Source organism: Littorina saxatilis, unplaced genomic scaffold, assembly GCF_037325665.1.
Source record: "Littorina saxatilis isolate snail1 unplaced genomic scaffold, US_GU_Lsax_2.0 scaffold_295, whole genome shotgun sequence".
NCBI lineage: Eukaryota > Metazoa > Mollusca > Gastropoda > Littorinimorpha > Littorinidae > Littorina > Littorina saxatilis.
In genome coordinates, this window is record NW_027128807.1 from 6,522 (window position 1) to 27,083 (window position 20,562).

General features: G+C 43.1%; 2 protein-coding genes across 2 annotated transcripts; one reads left to right on the forward strand and one right to left on the reverse strand.

Moving 5' to 3' along the window:
- The first annotated feature begins 5,159 nt into the window (after nt 1-5,159).
- Nucleotides 5,160-7,949, forward strand: LOC138957124 (uncharacterized). Its single transcript, XM_070328289.1, has 2 exons — nt 5,160-6,313; nt 6,699-7,949. The coding sequence occupies exons 1-2, from the start codon at nt 5,184-5,186 to the stop codon at nt 7,591-7,593; spliced, it is 2,025 nt and encodes a 674-aa protein (XP_070184390.1). The 5' UTR covers nt 5,160-5,183; the 3' UTR covers nt 7,594-7,949.
- Nucleotides 7,950-10,240: 2,291 nt separating this feature from the next.
- LOC138957126 (uncharacterized) lies at nt 10,241-12,508 on the reverse strand. Its single transcript, XM_070328290.1, has one exon. The coding sequence runs from the start codon at nt 12,172-12,174 to the stop codon at nt 10,750-10,752; it is 1,425 nt and encodes a 474-aa protein (XP_070184391.1). The 5' UTR covers nt 12,175-12,508; the 3' UTR covers nt 10,241-10,749.
- Between the last annotated feature and the right edge of the window lie 8,054 nt (nt 12,509-20,562).

A 20,562-nucleotide genomic window follows, 5' to 3' on the forward strand; every position in this document is an offset into this window, starting at 1 on the left:
CAGATTTTCTTAAAAAAAGAAAACAGAGAAGTTTGAGTTGCTGACGACCGTTTCCTCAAGCAAACTGCTTCGATTTCATGTTTGACATTGTCGATGGTGTCCACCAGTTCTGGTGCATGTTTCAATGCAAAAAGAGTTAGTTTCTGAGCAAGCATTTCTTTACAGCAGTCCCTGCAATGATGAAGGCCCTCCGAGAAAGAGAGTGAAAAATCGGCCACCGTTCTCAGCATCGCGTATCTGTGTGTACCTAACCTCTTTCATTGACAAGATACTCTTGTTTCCCTGCAGCCTTGACCAGTGAGTCGGTTACCTAATCTGTGAACCCTTCAGTTGTGTTGCTTTGTCAAAAGTTAGACACAGTCAACTAGTTTTGCTCTGAGTGAACAGTGCAGCTGGCCTCAATTAGCCGGTGACACCTCTCTGGCCACAGCACCAAACAGTACATGGCTGGGGGGAGAGAGAGAGAGAGAGGGGGGGGGGGGGTAGCTGGCTAAACTCAGTGGGGTGTCCGGTGTCACTGAAGTCAGCAGGAAGAGCATTGGAGAGAAATAGAGAGGTGTACTCTTCCAAACAATTTCCAAGGATCAGTTGTCAGGGCTTAGGGTAGTCAGTGAGGGAGAGTGAGAGCGGTTTGTGTACAGTCCGACTGAAGAGTGAAAAGTCACTGCCACAAGATCGGCATGCAGTCAATAAAGCCAGACAAGAAGAATGATTATGACATGCGGCTCTATCTGCTGGTTTTTTATTCAAACTGGTTTTCAACGCTTATTCTCACAAAGCATCTGCACACCTGCCTCTGCCTCTGTGCAGGCTGTGTTTGTGTGACTGCTTTCGTATGATGTCAGTGCATGGTGAGTGCGTTCACTGCCTTGTCACCACTTCCCCACCTTTTTCAGAATGTTTTCTTGGAGTTGGATAATTCTTTGAATTTGCGATTTTCCAACATCAAGACTTTTTGCAATCGCGATGGCAGTTTCTCCCTTTTTGTGTCTGTTCACAACATTCACTCGATTTTCGAGAGTTAAATATTTTCTTTTCTTTGTAGACGCCATGTCGATCTCCACTGCTCTTCTGTCCAAAGACTGTCTATTCTGACTGAATTGAACGGTGTGTGTTGGTCTCGTGAGTTTGTTTTCTCGATGATTGGTTTGTGATGTTTACTCAGCCCACCCAACCATCACACCTCTCAGCGGTTAATTAGTGCCTTTGCTTACGCAAGACGGTTATAACTGGTTATAACCGGTTTGTCAGTGATGCGTTACGCTGACTGAGTCTTGGCTTTATCTGACAAAGTCGTTACACAAGCTGTTAGGTCGGTCCTTAGACGTTAGAGCGGGGTGGTCGCTACACTGGTGACAACTATAATTTTTATAAGGAAACACATCGGTTAAAAAAAAGGTTGTGGCTATATCCACGGGTCCGTGTCTCTAGTCCCCAGCTAGGCTATATCCACGTCACTGACGTCATCGTCGCACGGGAAGCCTCGCGTTGGCACTCTTATCAAGCGCCATTTTGTTTTTACCACAACACAATCAACTCTTTTGACAGCCTGCAAACTAAACTGGAAGCCTTTACAGGAGTGCACTCATGTGCAACTTTCGTAAAGTTCGTCGAGATCGATAGCAGTCATCAGGAGTATCACACAAAATATAGATTCCTATTTTTCCATTAACGGCCATGTTGGCTCCGTAGCTCAGACGGTAGTGAATAGTCAAACAGTCCATGAGACCTCCAGTTCGAGCCTGGCCCCAGTCTTCTTTTTATTGTTGTTAAAATAAATTGTTAGACTTATTTTTCCCCCTCTTAACTTTCCTTTCTTTTACGTTGCTCTTCTCTTCTTTTCTCCAAAACATTTCGTTGATAAGAGCTGAGATAGCAATAAAAATGCACTCCTGCAATTTTCACCGGCAGGACGGCAGCTGGCTTTGTTTACATTGTATCACATAAACTCCCCTCTCCTACCATTCAAAGTGCTGCTGATCGAACTTTGGACCCTGTATTCCACTCATAGAGTCTAACTCGTTATTTAAAGAATAAAAGAGAGTTTTTACTTTTAAAATTTGACAGCTGAAGTCAGTGAACTGAAGTGCCCAACCGAAAGCAGCAAAATATAAGGCGAGAGTAGCGTCCCTTGAGTACGATGACGTCAGTGACGTGGATATAGCATCGAGTCTAGAGACACGGACCCGTGGATATAGCCACAGCCTAAAAAAAAAGGGTCTTTGTGGCGGGGTAGTCCTTAGAGAGGGGGTCGTTGTGAGGGGTTCCATTGAAGGTGTCATTTTTCTTGAAAGCAAGCCATTGTGAAAGGTTATTATACGTGCACTGTACCGCAGGGTGACTTAAGTTAGACTGAAACATCTCAACACGTTTCATTGAAATGCACAGAAGTTCCATGTCCTCCAGGCTACAAACCTCGCTGAAGTGCACAGAAGTTCCATGTCCTCCAGGCTACAAACCTCGCCGAAGTGCACAGAAGTTCCATGTCCTCCATGCTACAAACATCGCTGAAGTGCACAGAAGTTCCATGTCCTCCAGGCTACAAACCTCGCCGAAGTGCACAGAAGTTCCATGTCCTCCAGGCTACAAACCTCGCTGAAGTGCACAGAAGTTCCATGTCCTCCAGGCTACAAACCTCGCCGAAGTGCACAGAAGTTCCCTGTCCTCCAGGCTACAAACCTCGCTGAAGTGCACAGAAGTTCCATGTCCTCCAGGCTACAAACCTCGCCGAAGTGCACAGAAGTTCCATGTCCTCCAGGCTACAAACCTCGCTGAAGTGCACATAAGTTCCATGTCCTCCAGGCTACAAACCTCGCTGAACAGCTTGTGCTTTTTATAGAGGCAAGCATGGAAGACTTGGGTAAGACGGTTGGGAGACACAAACATGTCAATCATAGGGCAGCCGGCACGGTTGGCCTAGTGGTAAGGCGTCCGCCCCGTGATCGGGAGGTCGTGGGTTCGAACCCCGGCCGGGTAAAACTAAGACTTTAAAATTGGCAATCTAGTGGCTGCTCCGCCTGGCGTCTGGCATTATGGGGTCAGTGCTAGGACTGGTTAGTCCGGTGTCAGAATAACGTGACTGGGTGAGACATGAAGCCTGTGCTGCGACTTCTGTCTTGTGTGTGGCGCACGTTATATGATATGTCAAAGCAGCACCGCCCTGATATGGCCCTTCGTGGTCAGCTGGGCGTTAAACAAACAAAAAATAGGGCAGCATCCAGAGTAGCCAAAGATGGATCAGAGCTGCCTTGTGTCCCCTCTTTTGTTTAAAAGCCAATTCATTGGTTCTATTGTTACTCTTCAGCTTTAAGTCCTGTCGCATGTTACTTCCCCCCAGTCTACTCATCCAGATAGAACAAGAAATTCCTCCGATAGGAAAAACACCCCCGCCTCAGTTGGTGGCAGTGAGAATGGTTATTTCCCTTTGACCAACGGGGGTGTGCCTCTATAAGTCCTTGTATAATTTTAATCCACCAATAACTCCCTAACCGTGTGTTTGACTGGTCCCAATTTTTGTAAGGACCGTCTCAGGAATGTATAGAACCTGTTCACCAAGTTTGGTGACGATCGGTCTGTTCATTCTTGAGATCTACTTGCGAACACAAACAAACACACAAACAAACAAACACATCGAGTGAAACCTATACACACCCCTATACCGGGGGTGTAAATAGACATACAATGCAACGCGCGGGCACAGTACGCAGTACACGGGCGTGTAGCTGTTTCATTTCTTAAGCAGACCTAATAAACAAGCTATACAAGCTTTTCATTCGTTTAATTCTAAAATAGAGTTGACAAGATTTGCAAAGACCCGTCACTATACCCCGCTGAGTTTTACACTGAGCACAACAAGATAAGGATATTTTGTTTAGTGGTATAGCCCAGATGTTAAATAGCAGTGTTTTGGTCGGAAACATGTATGTATTTGAAGATGTGCCATTCTTTTGTGGATTCAGTGAGTTTCTTTTGAGTCTTAACCAACAGAGAATACCCATTATGTTTCAATCTACCGCGCAGTCAAGCTGATCAAACGTATGAAAGAGAGCGACCGCTAGTGGTGTACAACATGTGAAATATCGTTCAGTTAAGTCGCCGTTTTGACTATTCAAACTGAAACATGTCACCAAAAAACGCCACTTTCAGGAAAGGTGTGTTCAAGGACGTCTGACGTCAAATCCAATAATCCCATTTTGTGCAGAAGAAAGACATATCTTCCAAAACAGTACATACTTGTTTCTGACCAAAAATAACTGTTTAACATCTCAGTTATAGAGGAGACCGGGGCTAGTCCGCCCCCGGGGCACATCCGTCTTCGTCTGTTTATTCTTACGTTTGCCACATTTTAGTCTTTCACACCATGTGAGAGTGGTGTCCCTACTTCCCGCCATATCCTGCAGAAGTTCAGAGGTTGCGCGCCCATATATCGTGAGTACAGATCACAAAAAGTGTTTTTCTTCATTTGTGTAACATGAATGCATAGCAGTTGACTTAGGTTTTGATGCATTACCTCTGAGAACAAATACTTAGTTTGTTTGTTTATTTGTTTGTTTATTTGTTGCTTAACGTCCAGCCGACTACGCAGAGCCATATCAGGACGAAACAAATACTTAGTCTTGGTGTCAAGTGAAACAGCGTTAATTAAGGGAAGAGGTGGCACGAATTTTTTTACTAAAATCCTTCCAAAATGTGTTTTGGGTTTCCTGCAATATTAGGTACTTTGAACACCCTAGATTCATTGTGTCATGTTTATTTTGTCAATTGTATCGTATTTTTTGCAATAAAGTGATGAATTTCAAAGTGAGTGCACATGCATGAGTGATAAAAGTCAGAAAACTTGCTGAAAAATCGATGTTTTCAAGGGCTTGAAACAGCCACTTTTCTTCCAAGAAGACAAACTCGTTGCACTCGACACGATCCATCGGGAATTCCCGTTTGCTGGTGACGTCAACAATACCCCAAAATAGCCCGTTATTTTCGCTCAACTGTCAGAGCACAAGCATACTATCCGCGACAGGAATTCCCGGATTTGCAAGATTGACCGTCGATCTATGAGAGCTCTTCTCTGGTTGGTCATTGTAACTTACCATGGCTACTGGCGCATGCGCAACAAGCCTTATCCGCTGTAAACACAACATCGGTTTGTCGATCGTATTACACTACCGTCTATCAGTCGGCCAGCAATGTTCACTGCAAAATTCAACGATAGAAAGAGGTTTGTGGGGCAGGCATCGGGCAAGAGGAAGAAGCAGCTTGCATTAGCTCGAATAGCCGAACAAGAAAAGTCCACGGGCGATGAAAACGCGCCCCGCGAAGTTGGCGCAGCGGAGTGTGTCGTTTTGGATGGTGGAGGTGATGCACATTTTTCTCATCGACTTCAAGTCGAACCTCGGCCAGTGTTGTGCGATATACACGACAACCAGCAGGAAATAGAGGGTGCTTCAGCCTCTGCGAAGAAGCTAAGAAGATTCAGTGGTGCCGATGACTTGCAGAACGCACAAGTGCCAGCCGATGTGCCTGCTGAACCGAAACGTACATGGTGTATCGTTGAGTGTGGTCAGCTCAACTCGCTATTATCGGATGTGAAGTGCCCGGAATGCGAAGCAGGACATTTAACGATACGCGTTGGAGAATCCATGGGCTTGTCCCAAGAGTTAGCACTTTGCTGTGACAGCTGCCAGTACAGACGGTCAGAATTTTCTTCACCTAGAGAGAGCAACCGCAACCACATGAAGAATGTTCCCTTTGACGTGAACAAACAGATTGTCCTATACTCGCATGAGATTGGCAGTGGGTACTCAAGTGTGGAAAAGCTGTGCACAGTGTTTGGCATGCCCGTGATGAACAAAAGCTCATATCAAAGAATTGATAAAAAGGTCAATGCCAGCATCTTGGCCGTAACAAATGTCACACTGGTGGAAACTGTTGAGCATGTAAATGTTGCATACAGGCAGACCTTTCCTCAAGGTAGAGCAGATGTCCAGTTTGACGAAGAGGATGAAGACGCTGCCTGGGAAGAAGATGACGGTATTCTTTGGGTAGATGTTGCCTTTGATGGCACCTGGCATAAAAGGGGTTTTTCATCACATTATGGTGTAGGAGTGGTGGTTGACGTTCTTACTGGGTTGGTTCTCGACTTCTCTGTAAAATCCACCTACTGCCACACATGTGCCATGAATAAGGAGAAGTTGGAGGAGATGACCCCTGCCCAACAACTGCGATGGGAGCAGCAACACCGGGCTGAGTGCAGCATCAACCACCAGGGATCTGCAAAGTCTATGGAGAGGGATGCAGCGTTGGAGTTATGGGGAAGGTAAGCATATAATCTGTATACCCCCACCATAGCCTATCTTTTAATTTTTGAAGTTCAGAACAGAGAGAGAGAGAGAGAGAGAGAGAGAGAGAGAGAGAGAGAGAGAGAGAGAGAGAGAGAGAGAGAGAGAGAGAGAGAGAGAGAGTGCACGAAGATTCGATTATGAATTAGTAATAATAACAAAGTTCATTTATAGCCTTTTATAACAAAACAAGAACAAAACAATACTACTCTACTGTGAAAATATTTTGTAACACAACACCCCCCCCCCCCCCCCTTTATAACTTTATAAGCAAATCCTGAACTCATAAATTGTGTTCTGCAAGTAGAGGTGCACAATTTGCTTGCCTACACAATGGGTTTTCTGATTTTTACTGTGCTGCAGGTCTGTTGAGCGTCACAACCTCAGGTACAGAACTATGCTGTCGGACGGAGATTCTACGGCTTTCAATGCTGTGGCTGCAGCTCAGCCCTACGGTCCCACACGTCCCATCACCAAGCTGGAATGTACCAACCACCTCCCCAAGAGAATGGGCACAGCTCTCCGCAAGGCAGCAAAGGATGAAAGGCTTGGTGGAAGAGGGGAGGGGCGACTAACCAAGGAAAAGTGCCAACGCTTGCAAAACTACTTCCGTAGCGCGATCCTCAACAACCTTGAAGATCAGCGAGCCATGGAGCAGGCGATCTGGGCCACTTTCTTCCATGTAACTTCAACGGACGAGGACCCTCACCATGACAGATGTCCAGCTGGGCCAGCCTCATGGTGCTTTTTTCAAAGAGCCAGGGCAGAAGAGCAACCACCACCTCCACACGCAGAGCACAACGGCACCGCCTTGTCCAGGGAAGTCTCGCATGCTGTTCTGCCCATCTACAGAAGAATGACCAATCCCATTCTTCTCAAGCGCGTGGCCCATGGCAAAACCCAGAACAGTAACGAGTCTCTGCACAATGTCATGTGGGGACACTGCCCCAAAGAAATCTTTGTTGGGAAAGGCCGGGTGGAAGCAGCCACCGCTGAGGCTGTTGCGAAGTTCAACAGAGGCAACTTTGCACTGGCACAGGTCATGGACCACATGAGCTTGCCAATAACTGATCTCATGGAGGCTGCTTTGGCCAAGAAAGACAAGGTTAGGATTCAGAAAGCAGAGAAAGCAACAGCTGTGGCCGCTGTGGCAGCACGTAGGGCAAGATGTGCGGGTCGTCAACGCCAGCTGGAGCAGCAAGAAGACCAGGAGGGGGAGGTGTACGGAGCTGGACTGATGGGAGACGGGGGAGAATAAGTAACTGAACCATTTCAAGAAGTCTGTGAACAATACAGGAGCACTCATATCATCTTTATTTGGCCATCTGTCTTCATCTTTTTTACAGAAACATTTCACAAACTTTCAATCACCATTTTCTCAGAATATGATTTTCAAGGACGGTAACCACGCGACGAAGGTCTTCACTTCTCATCTACTTGTGGTAGACTACCAATTTTTTCACCCCAATCATTGTAAATGAATTCGCCCCGTAGTTACAGGAGCGCTTTTTCAAAAAAATTTGTTTTTTGTTTTTTATGAATTAGAATAAAAGCCTGACATAGCATTTTCATGCGAAAATATAATGTCGGCCAATTTTTTTTTTTTTATGGAAACTAAGGCTGATACTCACAAAAATGCTCTGTAACTACTGAGAAACGCTACTTGTGAGTTCATAACAACAAATATGAGGTTGTTAGCTTGAGAAATTTCTAAAATATCACGCTAGAGCTGAATAGGCCGTTTCATGTTTTTTTGTCAAAAATCGAGCGTTTTTACCCATAAAAAGACCCTCAGGCAATTTTTTTGCACAAATGAGTCTTTTTATGTGTTTTTGCTTGATAATACGTACAAATATTGCAAGAAAAAGTGCAAACATCCAGTAGAAATTTTTCGTGCCACCTCTCCCCTTAAGGTCGAGTTCTGACGAAAGTTTTGCTTCTTCCTTCCCATGTTGTGCTCGCTATCTGGCACTAGAGTTGCCTGCCCGTGCGGGGGCAAGTCCGCCTATTTGTCATGGGGCAAGTTCGCCATGAAGAATGTGCAGGTGTGGGAAACAGTCCAGTTTACATCTGCCATAACTGTGACTCTGATGGTGACTCCATCTATTCTCGATGGTAAAGATTGCAGATTCATGTCTAAAAAACACTGACGCCGATTTGTGTTACATTCTTTCGACATTCTTTTGTATTTTGTCATTGGCATTTTTGAACCTAAATATTGAAGGGAATTAAGTAGAGGTTACATGCCGAGTCTCAGTGATTATCAAAAATAATGGTCGAAGTTAGCGGATCATGAAAAATGCGAGCTTCAGCGAGCTTTTTCATGACCGCGAACTGAGACCATTATTTTTGATAATCACTGAGACGAGGTATGTAACCTCTTTATCCCTCCTTTCTTCAATTATTCAAAGAAAATAGGAGTTTTTGTGCGAAAGTTTGATCAAATCATATTCACCCAACCAGTCTACCTGCGCAGGCGATCGATTAATGCGCGGTTGTATAGTTCCGTGCAAATCATTCAAATTTGTTCACACTTCTTGTCAGTTTCCATGTTTTGAACTAAAATCAAGTACACAGTTATGTTGTCATTCTGCTGTGGCGGTAAAGGCAGATAGTGTGTGTTCTGTTCATGTTTTGGTATCGCTCAGGAAATGTTCTTTCCTCGAATGTGACTAGCAGACGAAGTTTTACACCCATGTTCCAACGCTAAAAACTGTATGAAGTTTAGTTTTCTGGGGCAAAATAGTGTATGAAACCGCTGCATGTTCTTCAAGTTGATTAAATGTTTGTAATTGATTGCGTGTGATCTGTTTATAAAATGAAATATTGTTGAAAACTGACCGTCGGATTGCAGTCTTGTAGATGCAGCCGAAATCTGGAAGGGGAACTACTCGTGTCGCTAGACAAAGTATGAGAGTTATTTCCTTGGAATCTTGCTAGCGATAAACGATTGTGCACGGCAGATCTGAGTTCAGAAAACAACCAAACTCATGGATTTTATATTGAGATTCATGTGTTTAAGCCTGTAGTTGCTGGTTTAAATGCGGTACGGTTGTATTGTTTGCTCCAGAAATGTATATTTTGTACATTAGAGTGTTCTGAACTTTTGAGTCGCAAAAAGTAGATCCACAATGTGTACAGTCTCTACTCATGAGCTATCGAGGATTCAGGCCCGTTGTTGGGTAAGTGATCTTGGTTGTTGGGTAAGTTACCGAAAAATAACTAGCCCTACAAGTTTACAGAGAGAAAGAAGCAGAGGGGGGGATAAAAAAAAAAAGCTTTCCCACTGATCGGGTGCTTGTTTGACTGACTGTGTGTGCGTGCGTGCGTGTGTGTATAAAGCTTGCCCACTACTAGTCTTGTACCTACTATGGGATGAGAGCGGCGGACTTGCCCCACCCTGTAGGCGGACTTACCCCGACTTGGGGCAAGTTCGCCTACGTTAGGGTAGGTCTACTTAAAGCAGTATGTACAACAAATGTTCATGCGCACATAAAAACTGTCTGCACATTGATATCAGCTACACATTTGTCTTGATGTAAAATAAAAAAATCAGTTTTCTAGTTCATCAAACTCGCCAGTTATGCTACCAAAAGCATAAAAGTAGGCGGACTAGCCCCGGTCTCCTCTACCACTGAAAAATTATGTTTCACTTTTTGTGTTCAGTGAATCTAAACAAAAGGTGGTCACACGACTTCTGGTTGATTGTCAATCAATTCCTTTGTTAAGTTGCTGACTGTTTGTATTTTGATGAGGAAGGTTTAACTTGTATGCTCTGACTTGCTGTTTGAGTTCCTGCCCCCTTCCTTCAGAAAACACCTTCCTTTCATGTGTATTTCTTAAGGAACACAATGTGTACGAGATCTATCTATATATTACCCGCTATTACGAGCTAGTCGTGTGACAGAGAGTTTTCTTGCACACGAGACTGTAGATGTTTCACGACGGCTTTAGCCGGAGTGAAACAGCAGCAGTCGAGTGTGCAAGAAAACTCTCTGTCACACGACTAGCTCGTAATGGCGATTATGTCTCACAGCATAGACATAGAAAGATATAAATGAGTTTTTGGGGACGAAATAACAGGCACAAAACCAGACTGACAACACAATTGCCTTTTCACACATACCGTACACACGCATGCACGCAGAAAATAGATCCAATGCGTTTTGAGTTTTTTTCTGGTTGAATGTATTCAACTAAGTAACAACCAACGTTTCTGAACCTTTTAATGATTAAATACACTTTTTGTTTAACCAAACAGCGAAAACGAACGAAATCTAAACACACAAACACACGCGCGCACTAACACAGGTTGAATTCAAGGCGCGAACGAACACAGAGAATGTTTGCAGGTCACGTCGTGGGAAAGTCCACCTAAATAGTTTCGCAGGGGAACTGGTTGTGATTGGATCGTTCATTTTTTCACAGTGATGTTAATGTTGTTGATGGTGCAGTTTTGGAAGACTATTTTTCTCATCTGGGGCACACTTTCGTCTCTTGGTTCGTGTATCTCATCAAAGAAACAGTCGAGTGTTTCGTAATCCGAACCTGCCATCACCGTCGGTGCACCTTGGACCTGCCTGACTGTCTGCGTGCGTGTCAGGGAAGAAGATGAGGCCTCAATTGCCAAAGCATCACCCATCTGTAGCTTCTGGGCATCTGATGTACGTTGGTATGTGGTGAGCGCGCTGACGCTTCGATGACCGGTCACAGCCATGATTTCTGCAGGCGTGAAGCTGGATTGATGCAGGACAGTGGCACTTGTGGCCCGGATCGAGTGATTTGTGTAAACTTGACTCAGACCGCAGGATTTGCTCAGACGGGGGAGGAACTGGGACATTGAGTTTACACCGATTGGTTTCTTCGCATACCAAACCGGCGAATCTGTAGAAAAAGTGTCCAGAGGATACACCCAAAGACGGTCGCAGTCGGGGTTGAGGTGGCTGATATACTGCCTGAAAGACTCCACGGGGCACGAATCTGTCAGAGTCGCTGGCATGAATCCGGTGACGAATGCCGTGTCGTGTTGGTGATTTTTGGTAAGTTCGTCGGAGTTTTTGCACACATACTCTCTGTTTGTTGTTGCGTCTGTTTTGATTCGGAACGTGGTTTTGGTCATGGAATGCATGTTTTCTGCACCCCTTCTTGAAAAGTAATACCGCACGTCGAACTGTACCTTGTTCGCTAGCCCCGTTGGTGTCGCCGTGTTCATGTACATGCTGTGGTACAGCTTTTGCCTGTCGGCTTCGGCCATGGGTTCGTAGTGGGTGATGTTCCCTTTGCCTTGTTGCTTGAGTTCTTTGACAGCCGCCTTGAACATTTCGTTAGCGACGGAAAAATCAGAATCCCGAACAATATCGAAGTCGTTGTTGTGCGGTGGCGACTTCAGGTGGCGATTCAGACCGTACCGGATCCCTTCCAGTGTTTTTCGTTTATACAAGTCGCCACTTTCAGATCTAGCTTCCATATAGAAAGAGCCAAGAGTACTGTTCAGTTCATTTTTCGACATTGCTTCAAAATCCTCACCTTTTCCCTTTTCTTTCAGATAATGGCGAAAGATCCGCACGGAACTGTCTGTGCACCTTTTTGTTGTCACTGGTGTTAGGTTCGATCTTTTCTTGGCAATTTCGTCCTCTGTGTAGGTAGCAAAGCGTTTCGCCATTTTCGGTTTTCGTTGCAGACGACGATAGTCGAAAGTAGTACCTATTGTTTTGTTTTGACCTTTTGTATTCAGGGTTCTTAATTGAAGCTTGAAAGGGAGCTTGTCGTGTAAATAGAAAGTTGACGACGCTTTTGAAAAAAGAAATTGAATGAAAAAGAAAATGTGGCTTTCATACATACAGGGGAACGGAGTTGGTGTTATTCTTTTTACGTCAAACACGAATTACACAGATAAAACGTGGTTCACTGACCAAGGCCAGTTTGCACACTATTCAGAATGCACATCAAAATGTAACAATACTTTGATACCCATTTTTCTACGTTTGTGATTACATGAAATGAATACCGAAAACATAAATGCTTAAGGTAGTGACTAAATGTATGTAAAGGTAGAATTTTCCAGAAATAAATACATAATCGAAGCAATTGATTTCAGTATCAAAGCGTGTAACATACAATCTTGCACACGTTTGGTTTAGTAGTGGCAAAGAAGGAATGCGTGTGACATAATGTAATGTCACACGCATTCCTTCTTTGCCACTACTAAAGCAAACGTGTGCAAGATTGTATGTTACACGCTTTGATGCCGAAATCAATTATTTTGATTATGCATTTATTTCTGAAATTGTTCACCTTTACATACATTCAGTCACTACCTTAAACACTTATGTTTTCAGTATTCATTTCAAGTGATCACGAACGTAGAAAAATGGGTATCAAAGCGTTGTTACATTTTGTTGTGCATTCTGAATAGTGTGCCAACAGGCCTTGGTCAGTCAATCACGTTTTATCTGTGTACTAAGTGTTTGACGGTAAAAGAATAACACCAACCCCGTTCTCCTGTATATAACTGAAAGCCACATTTTCTTCTTTATTCAATTTCTGTTTTGAAAAGCTTCGTCAACTTTCCACTTACACGACACGGTCCTTTTACCAAGCTTCAATGAAGAACCCTGAATACGAAAGGTCAAAACAAAACACTAGGTACTACTTTCACTATCGTCGTCTGCAACGAAAACCGAAAATGGTGAAACGCGTTGCTACGTACACAGAGGACGAAATTGCAAAGAAAAGATCGAACCTTACACCTGTGACTAGGAAAAGTTGCATAGACAGTTCCGTGCGGATCTTACCACCGTATCAACGTACATCCGATGCTCAGAACCTACAGATGGGTGACGCTTTGGCGATTGAGGCTTCGTCTTCAGCTCTAAACACGCACGCAGACAGCCAGGCAGGTCTAATCTGCACCAGCGGTGATGGAAGGTTTGGATTTAGAAACACTCGAATGTTACTTCGACAAGATAAACGAACCGAAAGACGAAAGTGTGCCCCAAATTCGGAAAATATTCTTTCAAAACTGCACTGTAAACAACATCAACATCACTGTGAGAAAAAGAACAATCCAAACACAACCAATTCCCCTGTGGAACATTTCGGGTGGACTTTCCCACGACCTGACCTACAAAAATTCTCCGTGTTCGTTCGCGCTTTGCATTCAATCTGTGTTAGTGCGCGCGTGTGTTTGTGTGTTTAGCTTTCGTTGGTTTGTGCTGTTTGGTTCAAGAAAAGTTTATTTTTTTCATTGAAAGATTCAGAAACGTTGGTTGATACTTTGTTAAATGCATTCAACCAGAAAAAGACACGAAACGAATTGGATCTATCTTCTGCGCGCATGCGTGTGTACGGTATGTGTGAAAAGGCAATTGTGTTGTCAGTCTGGTTTTGTGCCTGTTATTTCGTCCCCAAAAACTCATTTATATCTTTCTATGCCTATGCTGTGAGACATAATCGCCATTACGAGCTAGTCGTGTGACAGAGAGTTTTCTTGCACACTCGACTGCTGCTGTTTCACTCCGGCTAAAGCCGTCGTGAAACATCTACAGTCTCGTGTGCAAGAAAACTCTCTGTCACACGACTAGCTCGTAATAGCGGGTAATATACAACCCAGCATGGAAAACTGGGTGCATACGTTAACTGCAGATCTTTCAGATGAGCGTGTACTATTAAAGCCGAATGCAGGAGTAGATGTGTCATTTACTCCACAACCGTGACCATTTTCAGCAAACAGATTGACATAGTAATCTTCTCTGAGTCGCCGCTCTACACGCACACACACAGACACACATACACCACGACCCTCATCTCGATTTGCCAATCTACGTTAAAACATTTAGTCACAACTTGACTAAATGTAAAAAAGGAGAATAAGAAAGAAATGGGAAAAGAGAAAGTTAGTAGCTGCACGCCCTCGGTCCGTTTACATCAGACAACATGAAACGGAGCAAACCTCGTGTGCCTGTATAGTTAGTTGTGAATTAAGCTTGATTTATTTCCGGTTAATTTGAAATGCTGTGTCTCATTATTACATATCTTTTGTGTCGTGTTTATTGCAATTTTTGGCTCACGTAAGTGTAGCCTATGCGATGATAAACTTTGTCTGTCTGTGCGTGCGTGCGTGCGTGTGTGTGTGTGTGTGTGTGTGTGTGATAGAAACTTTAACATTTCCGAGTCTATGGATTACGTCAGTCTCGGTCAAAAGTGTTTGACGTGTGTGATAGAAACTATTTGAAGACGTCACATTATGACGTAAGAGGGTTAGACGTCACGCAAAGGAATTACTGAACGTCTCGGTCATTGTTATTGTGAGCGGGCCGAGACTACTTGGCAGATCGCTTTCTTGCACAGTTTCACCTATGCTTACTGTGTGTGTGTGTGTGTGTGTGTGTGTGTGTGTGTGTGTGTGTGTGTGTGTGTGTGTGTGTGTGTGTATGTGTGACGGAGTGATTGAGTTTGTGTTACTGTTTGTCGATTTCTTACGTGAGCCTTGAAGGCTTCGCCTCTTGTTTCTTTAGAATTCATGTAACCCTAGGTTTAAAAAATAATAAATATTGACTTGACTTGTACAAGAACGACACTCACCTTTCAGTAGCACAGCTGTGTTACCCCATGATGTCGGGCTACTCTCTGCTGTGTGACATTCCCACGTTTCGTCAAGTCTTGCTACACTGTCCTCGTGACCTCAGGGTAGATTTATTGTTGAAGTCCATTCCCAGATTGCCGTTTTGTTACTTCTATTTTCTTCTCCATTATGTGCGTTGTCTGTGTTGACACCACACCTGAAGCAGGGTGTACGGCCAATACGCGATTACGTCATCTGCAATAGTCGGGTCAATCACACTGTCATACATGACATTTATGGGTTTTATGTATGAACATGTATGTAATATGAGTACTTAATTAATGATGAAAGGATGCTGTTATTAGTATGCATTAATTGACAGAAGAAGACTCGTATCGTGAAAAAAACATTATTATTGATTCACATGCCTGTTGGACCATGATTATGGGGCCTGTACCGTTACCTGCAGAGCTGAGTCTCCACGCACTCACGTGCAACAGGTGGAAAACCTGAATGTTCAAATGTATAGGGTGAGCTGCGACTGTGTCGCCAGTTAAACAAGTTGTTACAGCACTTGCCAAACGAACATCTCGGTAGGCTCTGTCGCTCCAATGCGCAGGCAAACTATTGTTCAAGAATGGTTTAGCATAGCAGTATTTATTTTATTATGATGGTGAGTAAGCACTGTAATAGTGTTCATTTATGTAATATGTATTCATTGTATTGGTTGTTATTGTGGATACTTTAAAGGGTTGTATAACTTGAAGATAATTAGTTCGGACGAGTGTGTGTGGTTGAATGTGAAGTATAATTACGACCCAGGGTAAATGATGAGTGAATTACTACGTGTACCACATAAATATTTAGAATATTAATTGACTCCCTTATTCCCTAAAGGAGCCTGTCTATCCGGAGCGGATGCTGGCGGAAGACGAGAACTATCTTCGCGAGAGCTTCGTTCAGGAAAGCAGACGCAGGACCCGAAACAGAAGGAGCGGAGGATTCCTGACTATCTTTGATGCGACGCCATTTTCGCGAGAGCTCAGGAAGCAGACGCAAGGAAACGGAAAAGACTATGAACGGAGGATATCTTCGAGTCTACACTTATGAGCAACTCAACAGACGTCTGCGGCTATGGTGGTAATTTTACTCATCTAGTGCCCTGGGTCGTTATGTTGAAGGATGATTGAAGAATTGCTGTGAGTGTATGTGTATTTGTATGTTATGTTCTGTGAATCATATAAACAGTTAAGCTATATTTTGTTCTCGTATTGTTTGGAATGAAGTGTGGGAGAAAGACGAACGCGTATGAAAGAAAGAATATTAACTTCTGACTGTCTATTACTATTTTGAGTATTTCATTCCTGACACACACATCACAAACACCTGCGACTGTGTCAATGTGCACTCACGGGGGAGAGAACATAGGGGGGGGGGGGGGGGGGTGGGGTGATTGAGGAGACAACAGTCAAACGGAGCGCGACCACGTTCTAGAGAGTACGTGGGACTGTATTGCTGCGCGCTGTGATGTCACAGCTTTGCCTGACCCACTTTTTAGATAATCTTTCCTGCTTAAAAAGGGGAATTCCCTTAAAAGTAATAACGCTGCCGGATTTTAGCACAGGCGTGCGTCGTTTTGTTCAATCACGTGTGATACGTTGCATTCTGCAGTGATTGGATCCGTTACAAAAACCTACAACACAGATACAAACAGATCAAACTCAAATGTACTCAAGGAAGCTAGTTCCCGCAGAAAAAAACCCACCTGAAACGGAGCGCGTTTTACATGCCATAAGCAAAATCAATTAACTTGCATTCGAAAACAATCATGTATGTTTTTAATACTTATCTTGTCTGACAATGTCTCTATGGCATGCTGAACAGTGTAGGTGTTTATTCTCTGGGAAGCCATTGAGTTAACTGAAGAAAACCGATCGCGGATAACATTTAATTCAAGTAGCAAAGTTACCGAGTATGTTCGGGCTAATCACTACAGGTGTTTCAAAACTGCAAAACTTTCTTGTGTCCAATTTGCCAGAAAACTGTCTGAATAAACTCCTCATAACAATACCCGCTATTACGAGCTAGTCGTGTGACAGAGAGTTTTCTTGCACACGAGACTGTAGATGTTTCACGACGGCTTTCGCCGGAGTGAAACAGCAGCAGTCGAGTGTGCAAGAAAACTGTCACACGCGTACGACTAGCTCGTAATGGCGATTATGTCTCACAGCTTCAACAGAGGAGAGAACAAACACGTTTTGCGTACTCACGCTTGATAAACCTAAACACAGGAGCAGCCATTGTGGAGAGATCTACTTTTTGACGAAAGTGACCGAACAACTATAAATGACGTCTCGGTATATGTGAATGACGTCACAGTCATCGTCACAGTCTGTATCTTTTGAAGCATCGCAATCTTCATGACGTCTTTCTGTGTCTGCATCCGCGAAATGTTTGTTCTTTGCGGGATCTTTGTCATCTATGTTCAGAACTCTGTCCTAATAGTGTCAGACTAACAGGCCTCCTGAGCGAGCCACTTTCCAAGGGCAGCTAAATTCGCGTATGGAAACAGTACTGTCGTCTGGGATGCCGTTTTCAGTATTCTCAGCGTTGAAGAATTTGTAAAGAGAAGAAACGATAACAGCAGGAGAAATAAAAGTCGTGTGTGCATTTTGGGGTTTTTGGAGGGACGATTTCGAGTTTGAATCCGTTCTTGCACATGCTCCAAAGCGTGTAACATACAATCTTGCACACGTTTGCTTTAGTAGCACTGGCAAAGAAGGAAAGCGTGTGACATACAGAGATATGTTATGAAACTTGAAGGCTTCAGTTTATGCAACTGGGATCCTATATTCGCGTGCTTCACAGATACCAGCTCGACCCGCCTTGGTCTTCGGGTTTCGACTTGCAAAGCCTTACTACGCTCGTAGACTCGACGATGACGGATTTTGTGTGTGGTTTTGATGGTGTTCCGTTTTGATCTCTTAATTTCAGGCCAGACAAATTGACTAAATTTTTTATATCTAGTCAAGTTTTGACTAAACATTTTAACATCGAGGGGGAATCGAAACGAGGGTCGTGGTGTATGTGCGTGTGTGTGTGTGTGCGTGTGTGTGTGCGTGTGTGTGTGTGTGTAGAGCGATTCAGACTAAACTACTGGACCGATCTTTATGAAATTTGACATGAGAGTTCCTGGGTATGAAATCCCCGAAAGTTGTTTTCATTTTTTTGATAAATGTCTTTGATGACGTCATATCCGGCTTTTCGTGAAAGTTGAGGCGGTACTGTCACGCCCTCATTTTTCAACCAAATTGGTTGAAATTTTGGTCAAGTAATCTTCGACGAAGCCCGGACTTCGGTATTGCATTTCAGCTTGGTGGCTTAAAAATGTATTAATGACTTTGGTCATTAAAAATCTGAAAATTGTAAAAAAAAATAAAAATTTATAAAACGATCCAAATTTACGTTTATCTTATTCTCCATCATTTGCTGATTCCAAAAACATATAAATATGTTATATTCGGATTAAAAACAAGCTCTGAAAATTAAATATATAAAAATTATTATCAAAATTTTTTTTCGAAATCAATTTAAAAACACTTTCATCTTATTCCTTGTCGGTTCCTGATTCCAAAAATATATAGATATGATATGTTTGGATTAAAAACACGCTCAGAAAATTAAAACGAAGAGAGGTACAGAAAAGCGTGCTATCCTTCTCAGCGCAACGAATACCCCGCTCTTCTTGTCAATTCCACGGGCACTGCCTTTGCCACGGGCGGTGGAGTGACGATGCTACGAGTATACGGTCTTGCTGCGTTGCGTTGCGTTCAGTTTCATTCTGTGAGTTCGACAGCTACTTGACTAAATATTGTATTTTCGCCTTACGCGACTTGTTTAATATCGCTTTACGCAACTTGTTCAAAATTGTTCGGTTCGCCCAGAAACAGCACAGTGCAAAACAGACACGTTGAAGCGCCTGGCTGATGGTAGTTTCACAAATGTTGAGATAAAATGGTGCTGTTGGTCTTGAGTAATGTTGATGGGTTTACGTTTAACTGCAGTGCTACAGATATATCAGTGGTGTTAAAGGTTACAGTGGGATCAAGTTCGTGTCAATTTGTAGAACACTGTCATTAATTTTCTTGGGCGTTTATGAAGCTAAAGGAGCAGATAACTGGTTTCTGGTTCATAGTACCAGCATCTTTTTTAACTTGACAAATTGAAACCTGTCATCGAATGTCTCCAGTTATATCTGATTGCAAACACACACAGACAATCACCAAATAAAGTAAACTAAACTAAACTAGACCCGTCAGGGTGAACTGAAGTACACCGTCTCACCTTGAGTAGTGTAAACACGGTCTCTGTCCGTCCTCTTCCTCTCAGGCGCCATGTTTGTTGCAGACGTGTCTGCAGTCGCCATGTTTGTTGTTTCTATAATGTCAGTACTTTCTACGGTGGACGATCAGCAAAACGCGCTAATGGCATAGTGTCAACGGCAAAGTATACACACCAAACCCGATGGGAAAGAAATAAGGAAATGTCACTCATATGACAGCTCAACTACGCGGAACAATTAACAGTCCTTACTAGTTTGGTTGTGACAAGTTATAAATAGAAACACGCGACCAGCCAGGGCTCAGCTACAGGAGCTTGGGTCTATACGGCTTGTGATCAGTGAACATGGGAGTTTCGTAGTTACCAGCTATATTTACTGACTGTAACTAAAGGTTGCTTCATTGAGTCCATGTTTTCCCCTGTTAGTATTAAGAAAATTATATATATTGACTGTTATTAAACGTTGCTTCATATAGGTCCATGTTTTACCCTAATACTATTAAGAAACTATAGTTACTGACTGCAATTAAAGGTTGCTTCGTTAAAGTCCATGTTTTACCCTAATACTATTAAGAAACTATGGTTACTGACTGTAATTAAACGTTGCTTCATGTAGGTCCATGTTTTCCCTGTTAGTATTAATAAGAAACTATAGTTACTGACTGCAATTAAAGGTTGCTTCATTGAGTCCATGTTTTACCTTGTTAGTATTAAGAAACTATAGTTACTGACTGCAATTAAAGGTTGCTTTGTTAAAGTCCATGTTTTACCCTGTTAGTATTAAGAAACTATAGTTACTGACTGCAATTAAAGGTTGCTTCATTGAGTCCATGTTTTACCCTAATACTATTAAGAAACTATAGTTACTGACTGCAATTAAAGGTTGCTTCATGTATGTCCATGTTTTCCCTGTTAGTATTAAGAAACTATAGTTACTGACTGCAATTAAAGGTTGCTTCATTAAAGTCCATGTTTTACCCTTATACTATTAAGAAACTATAGTTACTGACTGCAATTAAAGGTTGCTTCATTAAAGTCCATGTTTTACCCTAATACTATTAAGAAACTATAGTTACTGACTGCAATTAAAGGTTGCTTCATTAAAGTCCATGTTTTACCCTAATACTATTAAGAAACTATGTTTACTGACTGAAATTACAGGTGTATGTTTTCCCCTGTTAGTATTTAGACACAATATTTACAGACTGTAAATAATATTTCCCCAAGTCAGTAGCCTACGTGACGGTGCGTTACGGCAGCTGTATTGTGTGTCGGCTGATCGATCTGTGTGTTTAGGCTAACATTGTGTGTGGGTGGGTGAGT